The sequence below is a fragment of the Scardinius erythrophthalmus genome (genome assembly GCF_964197995.2).
Source record: "Scardinius erythrophthalmus genome assembly, chromosome: 16".
Lineage (NCBI taxonomy): Eukaryota > Metazoa > Chordata > Actinopteri > Cypriniformes > Leuciscidae > Scardinius > Scardinius erythrophthalmus.
In genome coordinates, this window is record NC_138236.1 from 4,083,656 (window position 1) to 4,104,742 (window position 21,087).

The window sequence follows — 21,087 nt, forward strand, 5'->3', positions numbered from 1 at the left end:
CAGTGGATGTTTGGTACTGTATATATATCGCCCTACATGAGTATACGTACTGTATGCATGCGGATAAAGTTGAACATGTATATAGATGCAAAAGCCTCAAAGTGCCATCTGAAATTTTCTTCTAGAATGATCATTTTTATCAAGCTCGTATATTTAAGTTCAGTAATTTCACTTAAATGGCAATGATGATTGTCATTTAAGTGAAATTAAATATACGAGCATGATAAAAATGATCATATATATTGCTGTGCAATAATACATCACATATACAGTAATTGTCCAATGCACTTGAATTAAATGTGCAATTACAAACATGCAATAGATTTACATTTGTCTCCTTTTATTGTTATTGATGGTGTAATATAAGCACACAATGTCCTCATAACTTGCCTCAAGGACGCTATAGTAAACACTGTAAGGTCGATCAGCTGTCCTCTCTGTCTCTCTGTGTCTTACATTACAGACATTGCCGTTTATTGCTCTGTTCACATCTGCAGTCCTCATGTCTCTGGCATGTTCTCACAGATGATCAGGGATCCTGGGCATTTATTACTAGTAGAAAGGCCTCTTTAAGTTATTGGAACTGTGACTTTAATCATCTACCGCCTGTTAGTGTCGAAAGGACTGTTCTACAGGTGCGTGTGCAATAATTGTTTATGGTCCACTAAACAAGCATGAAAACCATTCCAATGAATTGTACAAAATTATCTTTAAGATACATTATCCTGAAAAGTGGAACTGTGTTTGTTCCTGCAGTGCATCATATTACCTGTTCTGTATGTTTCACCTGTACCCGTCTCATCACTGAGAGTGTCGGATTATTATACACTCGCTGTCTGGATTTAGCCGTTATCCTCACTATCTGTTTGAGATTAAAGGTGCTTGTGATTTTTTGGAATAGCTTGCTGAAAATGTCCTTCTGCCTGACAGATCTCTGGGAAATACAGTAGCAGTTGTGAGGAATCACATCTTTCTCTGTGACAGAACTCAACTCAAACAGCAAATAAGAGTAAGATGGACGTTGTTGTTTTGCCAGACATGCTGGATGACACGTCTTTCAAAGAGCAGAGATGGTGTAAAGCCTGAAACACTACACAAATAAGTGAGAGCAACGTTTCTGGCTCTTCAAGCTCAGTTTCCTTTGCATAATTTGTTAGTCCACACTCATTGTATTATATACATATATATATATATATATATATATATATATATATATATATATATATATATATATATATATATATATATATATATATATATATATATATATATATATATATATATATATATATATATATATATTAGGGTGGCCCAAAAAACTTTTTTCTCTTTTCTCCCAATTTGAACCCTGCATTTTGGTCTACCACCAGTTTAAGTTATCACATAAAATAATTGGCTAAATTAAATGATATTTAGGGGTTGCACAAGACAAAAGAAAAATCACCTATATCACTTGATTAGCGGTATATAAATGTATTTGCTGAAATGTCAATCTTTATGTTGTTTATTCCTTAAACTTAACATGGAGCTACATAAAGGACATATAAGCATAAACTGCAACTTATTTGGTACATATTATAGAGAATTTACCATTTTAATAGTGAATATTATTACACAACAATCTTATACTAATGTATTTCTACAAGTCTGTTCAATTTGCTAATTCAGATGGAGAATTGGCAAGACCTTAGACAATTGTGCTTTTGTTTGAGTCAGGATAGCTTTCTCTGTGGCGTTTAACCACCTGTAGTAAGAATTGTTTCTGTTCTTCTGATTTGGTTAATATAGCATTAAAGTCCTGTATCAACTTGATGCCCCTTTCTGCAGTGTCATTCACAACTTTTAGGGATTGAACTATCTTCTCTGCACATGTGAATTCCTCATTTTCCTTCCATCTCTCAGGCTGTGCTTGTAAGAACGACTCTGGAAGGCCAAGAATTGTGAAGAATGAATTTGTATTCATTGTCACAAAATTTCTGAAGGTCTTCTGTTCATAGTTCCCATTAGCATCAAGTCGGTGAGGTGGATCATCTGATCCTTCTTTCTCTCGCATGTTCCTCACCATCTGCATCTTCTCATGTGCATCAACATTGTCGCACACACAGTGCAACGACACACACACATTCTCAAAACTTCAAGGGGCTTGTGCAACCTCTATCATCTTCAATTTAGCTGACATTTTAACCCTATTACTTTTGTCTTTATGGTCCATGTTTGCAAGGTTCAAATCGTAGAATTTATCACTTTATTTTTTTTGCTTATTTTTATGGGCCGCCTTAATATATATATATATATATATATATATACATATATGCATACATACAGTATATATATACTGTATATATACTGTATATATACTGTACACACACACACACACACACATATACATATATATATATTCATATTTATTTATGATACATTATTCATTCACAAAGAAAATTGGTGTCCTTAAAGGTTGGATTTTTCGTAATTTTTTAAATTAAGGCATTAAGTTCAGTTTCCAAAAGATTATTTTTTATTCCTCTTTTTAGTCAATTTTAGCATGAGTGTCTAAACTTATGCATAGCACTGTATATATACATATACATATACTTATACATACATATACATATATACACATACACATGTATTGCCGACTGATTGGCATGCAAATACATCTAATCCTAGACTTAAGTACTTAAAAGCACAAAAGTCAAGCTGATCAGAGCCTTATTACAGCATGTGCACCTTTCTGTGGTTAAGGTTACACTTTTGTTTACTTTTGTTTGTCAGTCACACATTCTGTAACACATGATGTCATGCTGTAAAATGATTGTGTTTTGTGTCATTACAGGTAATATAGAGCAGCACGTGCCAGCTGAACCTCCCACACCTTTCTGAGAAGTGCTTCATTTCCAGTTTCAGTTTTTCAGCTGTTAAAACCTGAAATTCTAGATGTGGCTATAGACGCCCCTTAAGGGGTGGAGGCCAACAGCAGAAAACAGGAACGTGCTGATAAGACGCTCCAAAGTTCACAGGCACACCTGAGGATGGGTAGATCTTTCTTCAGACCGGTTAGAGATGGAACAGAGCGTGTAAAGCAAGCGACTCTGTCATTGGCAGTGATCGAATAATGTCCCACCATAAGACTCGATGTGATTTTTCTTGTTTGTGGAAATGACAATTATTGGAAGCGTCTCAAGGAAATAATGAGAGGACTGTGTCTCTGACCACTGGATCTTTATTTGATGTTTCTCAATTGGAGATATTCTCACACGTCTGGATATGTGGCCTCTGAGAGCTGCCATTTTTTTGCTCTGTTGTGCTGGTGAGTAAAAAAAATTAATTAAAAAAAGGAGTCTAAAATTAACTTTTTTTCTTTCTTTGCTTTTTAAATTGAGAAAATGTATGGCCTGAATATTTCTATATATATTAATAAATATATATATAAATATATATTTATAAATATGTTTTACTGGCCACAAAACTGTATTTTCCATTTTATTTATTTATTAATTAAAAAAAATATATATATATACATTTTTATGTTTTAGTTATTTTATTTATTTAATAATTGTTTAGCTGTTTTTTCTTGCACATTTGTGACAATAAGTGCAAGTTTTGATTTTGATTATTTTATATTTTGGTGGCTTAATTTGAGGAATATTCTGCATGTGAGATACATATCTAAATTCTTCACTTTACACCACATAGGTAATGGTATATATTAGTTGTACAGGTCTGTGATTTATTAATATTTTTAAAGTTTTTTTATGGAAGCTTGTTTCCGCCATGCACAGAATAAAAAAAATAAATAAAAAAAAGGTAATTGTTATAAAGTGAGAATTGTGAGATATAAACTCAATTGTGAGAGAGAAAAAATCTGAATTGTGAGTTTCCATAATTTTCCCTTTTTTTAATTAAACAGCGAAATTCAGATATTTGCTGTAATTTAAAGTTTTACCATTAAAATTACAGGTAATTAGTCATAATTTAAGATTACATTAATATTATGTTTGTAAATGCATTTTATAGTATTTTTACAGATTCAGATTTTTCCTGTCTGTGCAAAAGGAGATTCATGTAAAAATACATGAATCAGTATATTCAAAGAGTTTTTTTTTCTAATAATTAAAGGTCATTAAGCATTCAAGATTTTTGTTGTTGTTGTTGGTTTTTCTTCTTTCTTTCTTTTTTGGTTTATTAGTAGTATTTGTGCAGGCACAAACGTAATTTAAAATCTATATAATTGAGCTTTCATTAGTATTATATTTCGGTTTCTAATCAAATTACAGACCATTGGCAAGTTGTATCTACCCATTAAAACCTATTTTTATTCAAATTTCTGTGAGTGTTGCACCGTCTCTAGAAGTTACATGGGCTTTGTCTTTACATGGACAACACTTTCTGCAAAAGCCATAAGCCCTGCTGGTATGTTCGGAGCTGTTCAGTTTTTCCTCGAGGGAAACCAAAACGTGAAGAGATTATTCATCAAGTCTTATGATCGATGGAGAACGGAGCACAACTCTATATCATCATCTTGCTGTCAGATACTCATCAAACTCTGTCCTTCAATTGCTGAAAGTAGAAAAGGAAAGTTGAGGTTTAAAGGTTATATAGCATTATGCTGCGATTTATTGATTCAAACTGGAGCAGGTTTGTGGATGTAGCTCAAAAGGATGTTGTTTCCTCTCCTGTTAGTGTGTGGAATGATTATTATGGGAGTGTGTGTGTGTGTGTGTGTGTGTGTGTGTGTGTGTGTGTGTGTGTGGGTGCTGGTGTTTGTTATGATGTGTGTTGTAACCATAGCAGCTGTAGGGTATAAATGGAAAACCTTCCCGAGGGAGAAAGTGTCCACTTTACTTTTAGACAAAAGACATTATGTCTAGAACATCATCACCTGATTTATTCTATCATCACAGATGTTCAGAGTTGGGAGTTAAGACCTGTAAAACCATCTCACTTTCATTGTTCTCGTCTCCTGTTTGTGTGTAGGTTGTTGGTGCTGTAATCTGACGAAGGCTTATGTCAAGTCCAAGAACTTCTTCAGTGTTCTCCATTGGGAAGCTGTTGACATTCCAGGTCAAACGGTTCTCTACAGTGTTCAGTACAACCAGTGAGTGACAGAGCCATGCAGGGGAAACCTGGCTGGACCTTTCCTTTGTCTTTCCTTGCAAATGTGTCCAGTACAGATCTTTTTACAGTACAGGTTTTACAACCATCTTTATTAGGGAAGTGCCCGAAACCAAATACTATGTTGGAAAAGGAAATTACGCATTCTACAGAGAAAATATATTTCAATGCTTTTGCGTTCTCTCACAATTATAAAGTTGGGTAATTATATTGTATATAACTTGCGAGCATCAGGGAGCTACTATCAATATGCGAGGTATTGAAATCACTTTTCACTTTCATTTATTCTGTGTATATGGAGCGGCGGTACTGGCCACACATTATACAAGATAAGATATTGTCAATGATGCTCTATATCTATGCGCATCAAATCCTCCAACATCATCCTGTCAGTCATCTCTCCTATGTGATAAGTGAAATATGATGTGCTGTAATGTAACCGACTACCGGCAAGCCTAACCATGTCCCTTCAGGGGCTCCGTAGAATGCATTTTTCATTCTTGGTGCCATTCTGAATTCAGATTTAGGCTTTGGGCACATCCTAGCATTTATCCCTTCCTAGGCATGTTTGTATCTGTATGTATAAATGTATTATTATATTAATGATTATATTATATATACAGTATAAGATCTTGACCAAAACACCTCTTGATGGAAATAAATGTTGTGACGTTATTTCATCAAGAGGTGCATCAATTTTTGGTCAAGATCCTGTATTGACAATGCAAGAGTCCAGCACTGTGTAAAGTCTCCTCCAGCACATCCCAAACACTTTCAATGAGTTTAAGCTCTGGATTCATGTGTGAAAATGATTCTTCATGCTCCTCTCAATCATTCTTTCACAATCTGAGCCTGATGAACATTGTCATCCTGGAATATGGCCATGATGTGTCTTCCTACATGGTTGTTTAAGAAAGGAAAAGCTACACACTTCTTCAATTAGGGTTAAAAGAACTATTATAACATGCTAGAAACATAATAATCACTGCAATAATGATCCAATCATAGACAAATCCAAACAGTGAATTCTGGCAGTGTGTATAACTGAAATAAAGGTTTAGTTGGCCATGGGTTTAATTCCTTCCTATCAGTCCTTTTGTTTTCTGTGTATAACAGCACAAAGTGTCGAGATCATGACTTTGCTTTGGTGAAGGACACGCTGTGGTCACCCGGCTGTGAATCTCTTCTCCAGTTTGTGAACTGCAATTAGAAACGGAGCTACGTCTGCGAAACATTGCGGGCCCTCTCTGTCCTTGGCACCCAATCTTTTGCACCAGTCACAGTTACGCTTGGCAGAGACACTGATGAGGAAAAATAAATCTGATGGGAACGGAGCGAGCAGCAGTGCATGCTGGGAGGGTCAGTGAGGCTGACGGGGATGAGACGAAAGCTTCAGAAGCTCCAGATAATCTCACGACTATAATGCAAGAGCTGCTCGCCGACACACATCAGTCCAACCTCTTAACCTCTCGTTCCTCCTCTCATCCGGCCATACAGGAGCTTTCTATACTCTTTCAACAAAAAGAGATTTTACACATTGGAAATGCGTAATTAAAATATTGCATTGAGGATGAGCATTGGGATCAGCGTCTATGACTAAGTAAGCTATTATATGAAGGGTTGATCCAAAGATATTAAACATGCAATATCAGATACTCATTGTTACACATTATATGACACATGCACACAGTATACAGGGTGTGTAATGTGTAGAAAAGTTAGTCTGGTTGGTCTGGTCAATTAGAATGTATTTTCCCGGGACTGTAAATAAACAAGAGCTGTGTTAAATGGGTGCTGATTCACTTACTTGGGTAACACTTTATCTCGATAGTCCACTTTAGACATTCTACTGACTATAAGTAACTTTGCAACTACATGTCAACTCACTGTCATTAGAGTATTAGTAGACTCTATGCTTAATATTTGCTTACACTTTATTTTGATGCTTCTTAACAGATATTCTACTGACTATTAGTAACTTGACAACTACAAGTCAACTTATTCTACTAACCGAACCCTAACAACTAACCATAACCTGACAGTCTATTACAGTCTATTATACTCTAATGAGAGTGATGTAGATGCAAAGTTACTTAGTTAGTAGAATGTCTGAAGTGGACTATAGAAATAAAGTGGAACCCTTACTTGTGGCACATCTTTATTTAAAGGGGTGGTTGATTATGATTTGACTTTTCTAACTTTAGTTAGTGTGTAATGTTGCTGGTAATCGGAGCTGGTAACACATGAGCTCTTGGAGCTCCGCCCCCTGTGCCGGGAGCAGCAGCTCATTTGCATTTAAAGGAACAGACACAAAATGGTGCGTTTTTGCTCACCCTCAAAAAGTGACAACTTTAACATTCTATATAACAATATCTGTGGGGTATTTTGAGCTAAAACTTCACACACACACTCTGGGGACATCAGAGACTTATTTACCATCTTGTGAAAAGGGCATTATACCACCCCTTTAATGTTCTTTACATTTACAGTGTTGTTGTTCTTTTGACTGATGTCTGTTCTGTTGCAGTTATGGGAATCCATATGGCCCAGTGACGTGGTGCCAGAACATCTCCGCTCCTGTTTGTGACCTGACTGATGTGACGAGTCATGTGTTGTCCTCTTTGTCCATTAAATATCATGTCAGAATCACTGTCGGTGGGCTGTGCATCGGTGACGTGAATTTTACTCCATTCCGGCAAAGTAAGATTTTAATTTAGACTTTCATTTGAGTTATATTTGTGATCATCTGTTTAGATAAGTCTCTGAAGGATTTAATGCAGGACTCTGATTGACCCGACAGTAAAACTGTTTATCTGTTTATCAAAATCATAATAAAATGGAAAATAGCTTGATTTGCATGATGGTTTCTCAAAATCTATACAACATCTCTGTTCTGTTTCACTCATTTTAGCCACATTAGCAGCACCACAGCTGTCAGTCTCGTCAAACAAAACTCATCTGAATGTGACGGTTTCCCCGCCGATGATCCCGTGGAATCGCTCCATTGAGAATGTCACGTCCCGGGGAGGCGTCAAGTACACAGTTCATCTGACACATCCCAAGTCAGTGGTTGGAAAGGTTATTATTCTTCATTCTCCTTCAGTCATATGCATCCAGTTCATATTATTAGCTCTCTGCAGCTAAAATGTATTCCTAATGCAAAATGTATTTGTGCATATTAATGTGTGCGTGCGCGCGTGTGTGTGTGTGTGTGTGTGTGTGTGTGTGTGTGTACTTGTACAACTATCTTTGTGAGGACCAGTTTGAGTTTTAGACCATTGGAGTGAGGACAAAGAGAGTAAAGTGAGGACATTTTGGCCGGTCCTCACTTTCTGAGAGCTGTTTAAAGGCCTGTTTGAGGGTCAAGACTCGGTTTTAGGGATAAGGTTATAATGAGGTTAAGGGTCGGTTTAGGGTTAGGGTTTGGGTTAAGCACTTAGTTGTGATGGGTAAGGTTAGGGTAAGCGGTAAGTCAATGAATGTCCTCATAAAGATAGATGTACAAGAGTGTGTGTGTGTGTGTGTGTGTGTGTGTGCGTGTGCGTGCATGCCTTTGTGCGTGTCTACATTTATTGTCCCTTGCCGTTTCACTACACGTCTTCAATGTGTCTTGTTTTTGAAGGTATTTGAGGACAGGTCTCGCTCAGTGTTTATATGGCTTGTGGAAACAGACGTGCAGTACTGTGGTGATGTGGTTTATACACTCACACACCCCGGCTGGTCCAGTCACAGTGAAAGCGCCTCCTTTTGTGTGGATGTCTCGGGTAATTGAACAGTTGTGCTTTGATTGATGTGTAGAAAACTACCTTCAGTTTTCAGTGTTTTGTTATTTCCTTTCATTACTTTAAAGGGGTCCGATAATGCTATTTAACATGTTCAGCTTTCTTTAGTGTGTAATGTTGCTGTTTGAGCATGAAAAAGGTCCGCAAAGTTGCGAAGCATAAAGTTATTCTCTATATCAGTGTCACTGTTTCTGAACTCCCTGAAACGTCCCATTCCGGGAATGAACACGTCACAATATTCCTCATTTAAATAATTCACACCCAAGGCGTATGCAAAAAAAAAAAAGTTGTGCTTGCGAAGATGATTCGGGTTGATCAGCTTGTTCTTCTTGACTGTCATTTTCAGACTTGATATGGCAAAACTGACGCCATAGTTAGCGTAGTTACAGTAATGTTTACAGTGCCTCAAGAAGCCTCCAGAGCTGATGCTTTCCGGTTATGGCGGAGCCCGATCTCATCCCAAGGCGTCCTATACTGATGCTTTTGACATTTCGTCTACATCGAACGCACATGACACCCTTTAGCGTCAATATGAGACGCAGATAGATATGACCCAGAAGGCGCCTCCTAGCGGTCTAACCCTAACCCTACACCAGACCTAAACCTACCCATAACTGAACAAAGCTCTGTGTGTGTCATATTGACGCTAAAGGGTGCCATGTGCGTTGGATGTAGACAAAATGTCAAAATCGTCAGTATATGACGCCCTAGGATGAGAATGCGTTGGTTTCTGACACAAGCTCTTAGTGGTAGACCAATGACAACAGACTGACCAATCAGAGCAGACTGTGCTTTTCGAAAAGGCGGGTTTTAAAAAAACTGAACCTAAAACAGAGCGTTCAGACAGGAGGTGAAAACAGGTGCTGCAACAATGGAAATTACAAGAAAAATAATTAGGTATTTTGAACATTAAATGATGTAAACATACAAAAAAAATATGAGCCTATAAATCAGCATAATTGAACCCTTTTAAATCCCCTTTAAACTCAACATGCAATTGAATTATTTTATTTGTTTGTTGTTATGTATTGATTAATTAATTTATATTTAATTATTTTATTTATATTTTTTAATGATCTGTTTTATTGCATAATGCAAAAAAAAAATGATATCAAATGAGACATGCAGAATTAATTGCTGAAAATAAATTAAAACCCTAATATGTGCACTATTTACAGACTAAACTCTTTTCTATTTATATTCATCTGCAATCTCTGTGTCTTTCAGCAACTAATTCCAGGTTTCACATAATAATGTGGCCCGGTCTGCTGGTTCTGCTGCTGTTGATCGTCCTACCCATTACGCTTTGCCAGATGTCTATAAAGAGAAAGCATTCCTTACCCAACGTGCTGGTAAGCGATTGTGTCATATTGGCACTGGGAATTTCCAGGTGAACATTCTTGGAATCGACTCCTCACCATCTTACTGGCAGTGAAAAGTCCTGTTTGACAAGAGCGTTGCGTTTCTCCTAAGCCTCTTGAAGGAATGTGCCTTATCTGCGCATTGCTCTCGGCAGCACAAAATGAGTTAGCCAGATCACAGATTTCCCTTAGAGCACTTCAGTGCCTTCATGGATTATTTACCCTGTTTTGGTATTTGAGATATTATAAAAAGTCTTATTCATTCGTGATATGAAAATATAAATCATGCATGTTGATGTTTGTTCAGTAAACTAGCTCAGCTTGGGTTTTTATGTAACGTCATGTTGATTAATTAAGTCAATATTTGGCTTCCTTGACAAACCATCTTTGACTTTTAAACTTCCTTGTGGGCCGCTGCTCGTTTGATGAAACTATTCAAATACTCGGAGTCTTGAATCAATCTGATCATACATAAGTCAGGGATTCAGCCGAATCCGTTTGACCTACAATATTTACTTGAAATATCTTTGGAGTATCAGTAATTTAACAACACATTTGCATGTTTACGGTTCTCTGATGTTGATTAATGGTCATATGACATGCAAATCAAATATTTCATATTTGTTTTTTATTAAGTGTTTAGATTATTTTCATTTGACAACTATTTATTTAAAAAAATGAATTGATTTTTAGTAAGAGTTTAATTTAATTGAAAAAAAAATGTTTACCATTTTTAATTGAATTGTATATTTTTATGATTTAACTACTTTTTAGTAAGGGTTTACTTTTGATTGTAAAATTAAAATAAATGAGTCCTTTTAAAATAAATCAAAGTAAACAAAGTGAACCCTTACTAAAAATCAAGTAAATCATAAAAATGAAAAATAAACAAATCAGTCTTTTTAAAATAAAAACATTTTATTATTTAATTGATTTTTATTCACTTATAATTTTTTTTTACATTTTTATTGATTGAAATTTTTATGATTTAATTTATTAGCTCTTCATCAACTCATGATTTTGGGAAATCCTTTTATAAGTGAATGAAGTGACCGAACGTTCTGATTGTATCTGATTGACTTAATGACTTTAAATTAAGTATGCAAGAAACAACATGTAATTTGCATCCAATTCTGTTCAAACTGAAGAAGAAAAAATATATGACACAAAACAGTTTATTTCGGTATAGAACATATAAATTTCAATGAAATAAATATCTTCTTTTGAAGCTACCCGCAGTCACGCAGTCAGTAGACTAAATAATGATGCTTTTTCTCTTCTCTCTGTAAAACAGATGCTGTCAAAGAACACCAGTCGTCCATTTTGTTCGAACCCCCGGGACGACATATCTAAAGTGGAAGTGTGGTCTAGATTTGTCGGGAACTGTAATCCACAGCCCATTTTTCCCCAGCAAAAGTCAGAGAAGTCTGCTTATGCATCCCAGGAGCCCTACAGATGTCAACAGGACGTCCCGGTCCCTGACAGCGCAGAGTCTTCAGTGCATTACAGCCTCGTCCAGAGCTTCAACGAGCCATCACCCGATGGCAGAGCAGATGAGACCAGCTCGGGTGCGATTGGTTCTTCGGAGCCCGTTTTGAGCATTTCAGAGACTGAGCGCAGCAGCGAGACCCTGGTGGTACCAGTTAGGGCCTCTGAAAACGGTGCGCTGCAGTTTCATGGCTGTTTATTTCAGTTTGACGCTGATCTAAGCTCTTCAGCTGCAGATCAGGAATCAGAAGGTTTAACTGGAGAACAAGCGCCTTTACTAACTGACCTAGTTCAGAGGAGTAACTCATCCTCATCCTATCTGCCCGTACATGTTTCTGACGTGGTGACATCAAACTACAGGCAGAACTGGCTGCCGGGGATTCCTCTGGAGGGAGAACAAGACGAGAGGACTTATATTCTGAGGACAGACGTAACCCAACCCGAGGAGGACTTCAGAGATGGAGAGGAACCTAGAGTTGGTGTGGTTATTTTGGACAGATGGACGGGATTGTCTTTGTCTTGGAATTGACCGGCGGAGCGTCTTGCTCTTTCCAGTGCTCATCTCAGTAAGAGATGTTTGATGCTCATTGGTTCTCTCCAGCTCGTTGCGTCAGGTAGATGGACAGCGTCTAAAGCAAGTTTCACCGGCAACACTGAAGGGAATTTCAAAAGCAATGAGTGTTTTCAAACTGGTTGTGCACTTTGACTGAAACTAAGCTTATTTGTAGCATTGCCATATTCACAAGTGTTATCCCGTTTTTCCATTTTTCCACATGTCCATGTTTTAACTTATTAAATTAATGCATGATGCATGATTAATAATGCATAATGCATGAGTCAAAATTGTAGGCAAACCTGAAATACACGGTGACTGTTCTGACAGTATTTGTTGCGCTAAACTGAAACGTGAAAGTCTGTTCAAAACCTGTTTAAGAGGTAAACAGGATTTTCAGTATCTACGTTTACATATCCGTTTACAATCAGGTTGATGGCTCAATCAGACTGAAAAATCTTCACGTAAACAACTCAATGGATCAGAATAAAATGCCGTTGACCTGAAATTATCCGATTAACAGGAAAAAAATAAGCATGTAAACACTTGAATATGAAATGGATTCAAAACATTCCTTGTTGTAATGTGTTTACATATGTTTTACATCATATGAATGTGCATCTCATGTCATTGAATGAGACTGAATATTTACTAAATATTTGCTTTAAGCTCTTGTGTCATGCATTTCAGCTTTCAGTCATCAAAGCGAAACATTTAACAATAATTTTGAAGGGTTTGGCTTTACTTTTAATGTGCTGCTCAATGCAAACAATTACAGACCTGTGAGGCGTTTCTGTAAAAGCACCTCTTAAACATAATGATGGAAATCTCCAGTCGCGAATTATATATTTGCATATCAAACAAAAGTGTCATGTTCCTTGGGGTTCGTGTGAAAGGCTTCATGGGGATTTCACATTCACCTATGAGGAAGTGCTAAAGTGTGTTCAGAGACAAAAGCTCTTTGTTATGAAGGAAACAAATGATGTCTCTGCAGTAATTCAGTCAATTTGGGTTTGTTTTGGAGAAGAAAATCTTTTGACTTAATCGTGAAAATCTTCCGTAATACCAGATAATCCCACAGCAAGTTGTGCAGATGTTTGTCACTCATGTCACCGTCATATTATCTATAGGCTATAATGTACTGTCCGTCTTATGTCAGACATTTGACTATAGTGTATTGATTTCATTGGTTCAGTAAAGTTGTGTAAATATATCTTGTCACTTTAATCTTTGTTGAGTCATTATCAGTAAATACAGTATATTGATGTTCAACTGTAAGTTCTGGTATTGTAATTTATGAGCACGTCGATTGCTTTTGCATGAAACTCGTCAGCTGTTTTGCAGGTTTAAATGTTTCAAGACTGTAAAGCGAGCAAACATTGCAAAGGTCAGAGTCATTTTTATTTCCACAGTCATAAACCGTTCACAGTGATAATACATGAGTTGATGATTGTCTAAAGGTGCCAAGCTTTTTCTGTTCTTGCTTGACAAATAAGGGTGAAACTCACAAAACAGGTCACAATTCACCCGAAGATATATATATATATAGTATGTACAGTATGTATATATATATATATATATATATATATATATATATATATATATATAATCTTAATCACTCCCTTTTTGTGTGATTAATCGTGATTAATCGCAAACTTATTGTGACTATTAAGCACAGTTCATGTATCTTGTTTAACATGTTCATTTTGACATCATTTGCTATATCCAGCAAAGTAAACCATCAGATTGAAAGGTGATTCTCACAACACTGTATTTTCTTAAAGCGTTTTTCAAGGTAATTGTAGGTGTCTTTCCAAAAGAGGACACTTGGAGACTCCAAAAGGACAACAAATAACCAAATGATATAAGAGTCCTTATAATTCATAAATGTATGCACACCAAAGCACCCATGAAAAAAAGGTTACACCATTTTAAGGTGATGTAGTTACATTGTACTCAAATAAGTACTGAGTAATATTAATTAACTACATGTACTTACTATAGAGTTAGTGTTTGATTTAGGATTAGTTACTTGTAATTATGCATGATTTACTGTTGTTACTATAGTAAGTACGTGTAGTACTGTAATGTTACATGTAGTAACGTAGGAAACTAACTGCCTTGACCTGACTGCATATATAGCCACTACAGTATACGGATCCATTCAGAATTACTAAAACATATACATGACAGATAAAAACATGATCCTGAATGTGTGTGGAAACAACCGTGAATGTACAGAAATGTGTCTGTGCGATCAGCAGTGTTGGGGAAAGTTACTTTGAAAAGTAATGCATTAAAATATTGTGTTACTCCCTGAAAAAGTAACTAATTGCTACTTTTCAGGGAAAGTAATGTGTTGCGTTACTTTTTCTCACCTGGGCTGGGATTGTTTTTGTTTTGTTTTTTAATTACAAGAAGTTCTGATTTTAGGCAAATGTGAAAGCCCTTTTACACCAAAATTGAAATAGAAAGGCTGAAGAAAATGCAAATTCACTCGTGTACAAAGAGGGAGCAGTAAAAACAATCCTTTCGGCTCTACTGCCATTCTGGATCACAGAAGAATAGGACGCAGGAGAGGAAAGTTTAACACTTCACCAGTAAAAACAAAAAAATCTAAAGTCATTTTTGCTTATGGTTTATCAGAATCAAGGTCAGCAGCAAATACATTGGTCAATAAAATAAGATTAAATGCATAAAATTATTTGTTTTATTTAACATTTAATTATTGGAGGTTTGCATAGTATTTTGATTTTTCATTTCACTGATTTTATTCATTTTGAGGAATGCTGAATCTTTTTTGTGTGTGTAAGTGAGATGAGTAAATGCACGCTCACATTTAGTCTGGAACTGCAATAACCATCATGTTCACACACAACGCCTCTGCACTTACTCACGATTTCTCTCAGCACAGGGACAGGACAGCTGTCTGTCAATAAATGGGAAAACAAAGTAACTTCAGTGCTTATTTGAAAAAGTACTAGTTACTTGAAAAAAGTAATCTGATTACATACTGTAACTTGAGTTACATGTAATGCGTTTCCCCCAACACTGGCTATCAGTGCATGGAGAGCACACACACACACACACACACGGTTTGTTTGCGCATCAATAATAACAGATTTACTGGTACGTCCTGATTTTGCCGAGTTAGACGTGTTCCTGGGTCAACATACTGTATGTTACTGATCCAGAAACAACATTCCTATCCAAATATTTAGCCCTAAACCTATAAGTAAGAGGGAAATGATTGGTGACTAACACTGGTGAAGTACCCAAACCTGATTGTAAACCTAAACTTGACAGAAACTGTAAACTTGTCCCTCAAACCTGATTGGTTGATTGGAATGTTGCTCAGGATCAACAAAGATGTTGATCCAGGAACATATTGTACTTTGTGTAATCCGGTTCTGCTGCGTACTATTCAATGTCTGTACGTCACAGCAATCATCATTACCTTCATTGCAATCCTCATCCATAAAAATGTTACTAGCGAGACGCTGGTTTGCTTTATCCAGTCGAGCAACGCAGTTTGCACATAATCTGGCCATACAGCGATGTGATGTTATCTTTACATTAGCACTGTTTTGGACTGATTGTTTGAATTAATTTGGTTACTGGGTCATTGGATTGAAAAGTTTCCCGAAATCTAGAAGCTTAAAATGATCTGATCGCAAACAGAGAAGTGAAATTTGTGTTAAAGGGTCAAAATAGAAATGGCTTATGCCATTGTAGATGCTCAGTGTGATAAACTCGTGATCCCCAAAATCATAACTGTGTGACGTAAAATATGTTCATGATGCAATCTCATGTGCTCTAGGAATTTATTTGCTTTAACATAATATTTGTATGTTTGCAACGTTGACAGCCCTAACATACCATATATACTGTATATATATATATATATATATATATATATATATATATATATATATATATATATATATATATATATATACTGTATATATATATATATATATATATATATTATTTTTATTAACAAAATGGATAATTTTTTTAGGGTCATCTAAAGCCGTTGACATTGTTCACAGCAATTAAGCATATTATTATTACTATAATGTCTCAAGATATTGTATTTTTGATTCTCATTAGATCCTTATTATTGTAATGCAGTCATTTTTGTAATGCATGTTTAATTAAAATAAAAACATTGTCAATGCAAAAAGTATTTTTGGTTAAAAAAACATAATGGGTTAAGCCCATTTAATGGGTTTCATGAGATTCAACCATACACTTTTTTTTGTAAACAAGATCTACACATGTCATAGTAAAGTTCTAGATTGTCTTTAATGATGTTAAATATCTGTCATCAGTTAATTATCTTCAGTGTCTCTTATAACGAGGCATAATTAATTCAGATCTGTTCCAGTGCTGAAAATAATTTGGTTCAATAGATTTTTTATTCCAAAAGAAATGCACTCCAGTTCAGTTCATTAATTGTGAAGGGGTTTATATTTTGCATTTTGACTCATTCTGTGCTTGCTTGAGAAAGGTAATTAACTTAATGTGTGTTTAATGAGCAATGATTAAATCATAGAACAGGCGTATCATCCCATGGTCATGAGTTCATAATGTTTGTTTTTCTTAACAGCCCTGTTAATGAAGTTTGGGATGTTAATTCTTTGGGTTGGTGTGGGGTTAACTTTTAAAGTCCGAATGAAATGGCTCCTCGAACGAGATGAAATGTAGGACAGGACTTGATTTTTTGTTCATGGGGAATTGATTAGAATGGTTGTGATGCTTTGCTATTGGTTGATCTCATGTGATTGACAGGTTGCCAGTAACATGTCATCAGAGACGAGAAGAGATGAGCTGCAAGACGGAGGGGAAGTTATTTTTATTCAAGATTACGAGGCACATGAATTTAAAATTCTTACCATACTTACCATAGCAATAACAGTAAATTATGCATAATTACATGCAACTAACCCTCAACCAAATCCTAATCCTACCCTAACCCTATAGTAAGTATATGTAGTTGCTTAATATTACTCAGTACTTAAATATATAATTACAGTGTAACAATGACACCTTAAAATAAAGTGTAACCAAAAAAAAATTATAATGTGCACAGATAAATCATTTGAAAATTATTTCTGCAATATTGCATTAAAAAGTTAGATTTTATGGTGACTTAAAGGCATTTTAAGAGTGACTTTTTGAGACGCCTTTTCTAAGGCAGAACCACATACTAGTACACACTGTGACAAACTCTGTAAATAGAATTAATTCAGTTTTCTTCAATCTGGTTGAATCTCACAAAACTGGTAAAAAAATGTTTCATCTTAAAAGCAAAAAATAAAGAAAACAGAACCTCCTTAATGATTCTAGAAAATAGACTTCACTATCTTTATGCAAAATATCATTTATTATTTTTTAATCTTTTGATCTTGGTTGGCCTGCATGTGTTTTCAGAGATTCGTGCAGAGAGTTCTTTATCAGACACATGAGATGAACACTGATCCTATCTGACAGATCTGATGTGACCGAAGAATGATCTTTCCAAAGAACGTCAGTCCATTGTAAAGAGCAGTGCATTGTGGGCATTAATGTGTGATCAGTGATTAAAACATTCACTCAGGTGTGTAAATGAGAGCTGAAAGGACTGTACATATAAAGCTCATCAGGGTTTTATGGTTTTATAGTTTATTGATGTTTTATATATATATATATATATATATATATAGTGTGTGTGTGTGTGTGTGTGTGTGTGTGTGTGTGTGTGTGTGTGTGCAGCGCTGTGCCTAGGGCACCAAGTGCTGAGGGGGCACCAAAAATAGCCTAATGAAAAAAAAATGATAGAATTTTTCTGTAAGAATGACCATGACACTGATTATTTCCCAGCTCTAAGAGTGATGTTCTTTGTCCAGTGTACTCACGTGAAAAATGTCTGCGTCTCATGAATAAGCGAGGAGTAACAGATGCCGTCTCCTCCTGCACTGTGAAACACATTTAATTAGCATGTGGGCAGATTTGCTTTCTCTCTCTCCCGTGCACTCTTTCGCTATATCGCCAAACAGCTTGATAGATGCAACGTTCGAGTTAATTGGATGCACACACACACACATCCCCTCCATTTTTGCATATTAATGTGATCTTTATGACTTGCTATTTAAAGGGGAAAAAAGAAAACTGCTGCATGCAAAAATGATTGTCATTATTTCCACAACCTCATGTTGACCCAGACCTGTGTGCTGTTTTCCCCCTGTAGAACACAGGAGAAATGTTGTAGGCCAACCTTCCAACACAACAGTTTATTGAACTGCAAACTTAAAAAAGGACAAAAACACATAAAAATATAAAAGTCGTCTGATGCACTCTATCCCAAGTCTTTGAAGTCTTTGTGTGAGAAACAGATCTCCCACTAAAGCTTTCAAATATGCATGTGTTGCAATTCAAAAGTGTTGCTTGCTTTGCAACCTAGATTATCATCAAATAACCAGGGTTATTATTGTTAACTAAAACTAAAACTAAAACTATCAAAAACATAAACAAAACTTAAAAAATGTGACATATTATTTCTGTTAGTTTCCATTTTCGTTTTAAGTTGAAGTAATAAAAAATCTAAAACTACAAATTAAAACAATATAGTAATTTAAAAACTAATACAAATGTAAAAAATAACACTACTAAAACTTTTTAATTCAATTTAAAACAGAAAATAGAATAAATATTCAAAAATATAAACAAAAACTATCAATTATACTAAAATAGCACTGCAAATAACATACATTTCAGTCTGTTCAATGCACAAATCATCATATGACTTCAAAAAACTTGAGTATAGTAATATACGAAGACTTCAGATGCAAAAGCCTCTAAGTCCGTCAAAAGGTTTTGTTTAATATTAACATTTTTATCTGGCTCCTATGTCTAGGTTTCTACCCAAGTACCGGCATTTCTGAACAGGCTGAGGCTGGGTTTAGTGAGTTTGAAGTGAAAGTATTTGATGAGCGTATACTATGTGCGGAGAGCATTCACTCAATATTATCTCATTTTTGACAGAGGCTTTTAGAGGCTTTTGCATCGGAGGTCTTCATACTGTTATTAAACTTAAAGTCACCATGAAATCAAAATGGACTATTCTTATTTTTTTTATGGAATATTGCAGTATTTATTAACTGATTTATCTGTGCACATGTGCCTTATAATCATTAATCAAAATAACTATATAAATAATAAAATAACCCCTCCCTCTTGCAGCTCATCTCTTCTCTGATGATGCGTTTACCGGTACGAGGGCGGAGCAACCTGTCACTCACATGAGATCGACCAATAGCAAGCCACGACCTTCCAACCTTCCAATCAATTCCCCACAGACAAAATCAAGTCCTGCCCTACATTTGCTCTTGTCCGATAAGCCATTCCACTCGACATACGTCACAATAGGGAAGAAACGACTATCACAACATGACAACATGAGGAGGAGCACGTTCAAATATCAACTCGTTTATCACGATATATACAGCAGTCTTACCTCTGTTCAACGACAGTTTTCCAGCATCCCTCCTCCATCCCAACTCCTCACTCCTAACTATTCCTATCCCAGCATGGGACGGGTGGGAGTACTCTGGGTTCGGGCCAAATTCCGAAATCTGAGCCCTTTCCTCGGAGTTGGACAGCACACTAAATACGCATAACCTTTACTCTATCTGAACATAAGTGTGAATTTTGTTTTGAATGCTGCTTTTATGTTTTTTGGTTTGTTTTTGCCCTTGCCAGTTATGGCATGTTTGAAACCACAGAAGGATTAGTAAATAAAGTCAGTGCTTTAATTCTTTTGGTGAACTAATTGTTGAAATGTCAGTGTGATTTTGTGTATCAGCGGTAGGCCGTATTATCAGACCCAGTCAGACATTCGAATCACGCGTCTCTCAGCAAGGGCAGCTTTGAGTGCATGTGTTTTGGCCTGTACAGGCCTGTGGGAATGCTTGCATTTGTCACAATGGAAGCAGACAAAGCTTGCCTGCTGTTGTTCTATTCATGCAGTTTATTCTTAGTCTCAATGTCACATATGAAACTGTAGAAGTGGCCATGCACCTCCTCACCGCATTGTTTACTGTGGTATTTGAGCGGCAGGTGTGGCAATAAATGCTTATAAATAACCTTGCCACACAAAGCCTGGTGGTGCTCTCCCTCCCTCAACATTACCTGAGTCACGTACACTCAAACACAACTGTGTGGTGGGGTAACGCATTAGGAGTTACGTAATCGGATTACTTTTTTCAAGTGACTATTAAAGTATCGCATTACTTTTGAATTTACAACAAAATATCTGAGTTACAGATGGGGGAAAAGTAAAGCAAAAGTATACAGTAACACATTACTTTCTATATACAGTAACACAATAAGTTACCTTTTGAGGCAGTAACGTAATATTGTAATGCATTGCTTTTAAAAGAAAGTTTCCCCAGAACTGGCTGTGAACGGCAGCATCTGGTCGCCGTCACGCATGTGACACTCGTTAAATGACAACTATAAAGTCAAAGTTCCATGAGCTGCATTTATAGCCGTTGTAAAATGCAGCATTTATGACACATTGCTTGTGATGTTCCTCATGTGAAAGTTAATTTGGGGTGAAAAAAGCTATGCTAAATTATTTCATGTAAATGTGCTTTTTGTATTATTTATATACAATTACAGTATTTATTAATATTTTGAATTAGCTTTCATTTTTGTATTCTTGTTTTTTTATGTTTTTGTCAGTTAGTTTTGTTTTTATTTTGGTTTTAGTTTTAGTCATTTCAATACTTCAACTTAAACAAAGATT

The 21,087-nt window shown here is 35.9% G+C and overlaps 1 protein-coding gene across 1 annotated transcript; it reads left to right on the top strand.

Moving 5' to 3' along the window:
* The first annotated feature begins 3,074 nt into the window (after nucleotides 1-3,074).
* On the top strand, nucleotides 3,075-12,286 carry ifnlr1 (interferon lambda receptor 1). Its single transcript, XM_081388017.1, has 7 exons — nucleotides 3,075-3,307; nucleotides 4,975-5,095; nucleotides 7,640-7,812; nucleotides 8,024-8,190; nucleotides 8,735-8,876; nucleotides 10,122-10,246; nucleotides 11,550-12,286. The coding sequence occupies exons 1-7, from the start codon at nucleotides 3,265-3,267 to the stop codon at nucleotides 12,270-12,272; spliced, it is 1,494 nt and encodes a 497-aa protein (XP_081244143.1). The 5' UTR covers nucleotides 3,075-3,264; the 3' UTR covers nucleotides 12,273-12,286.
* The last annotated feature ends 8,801 nt before the right edge of the window (nucleotides 12,287-21,087 follow it).

Coding starts and splice junctions, on each gene's coding strand:
- ifnlr1 (XM_081388017.1), top strand. CDS start 3,265: ATGTGGCCTCTGAGAGCTGCCATTTTTTTGCTCTGTTGTGCTG. Junction 7,813..8,023: donor TTTTACTCCATTCCGGCAAA/GTAAGATTTTAA, acceptor CACTCATTTTAG/CCACATTAGCAGCACCACAG. Junction 10,247..11,549: donor ATTCCTTACCCAACGTGCTG/GTAAGCGATTGT, acceptor TCTGTAAAACAG/ATGCTGTCAAAGAACACCAG.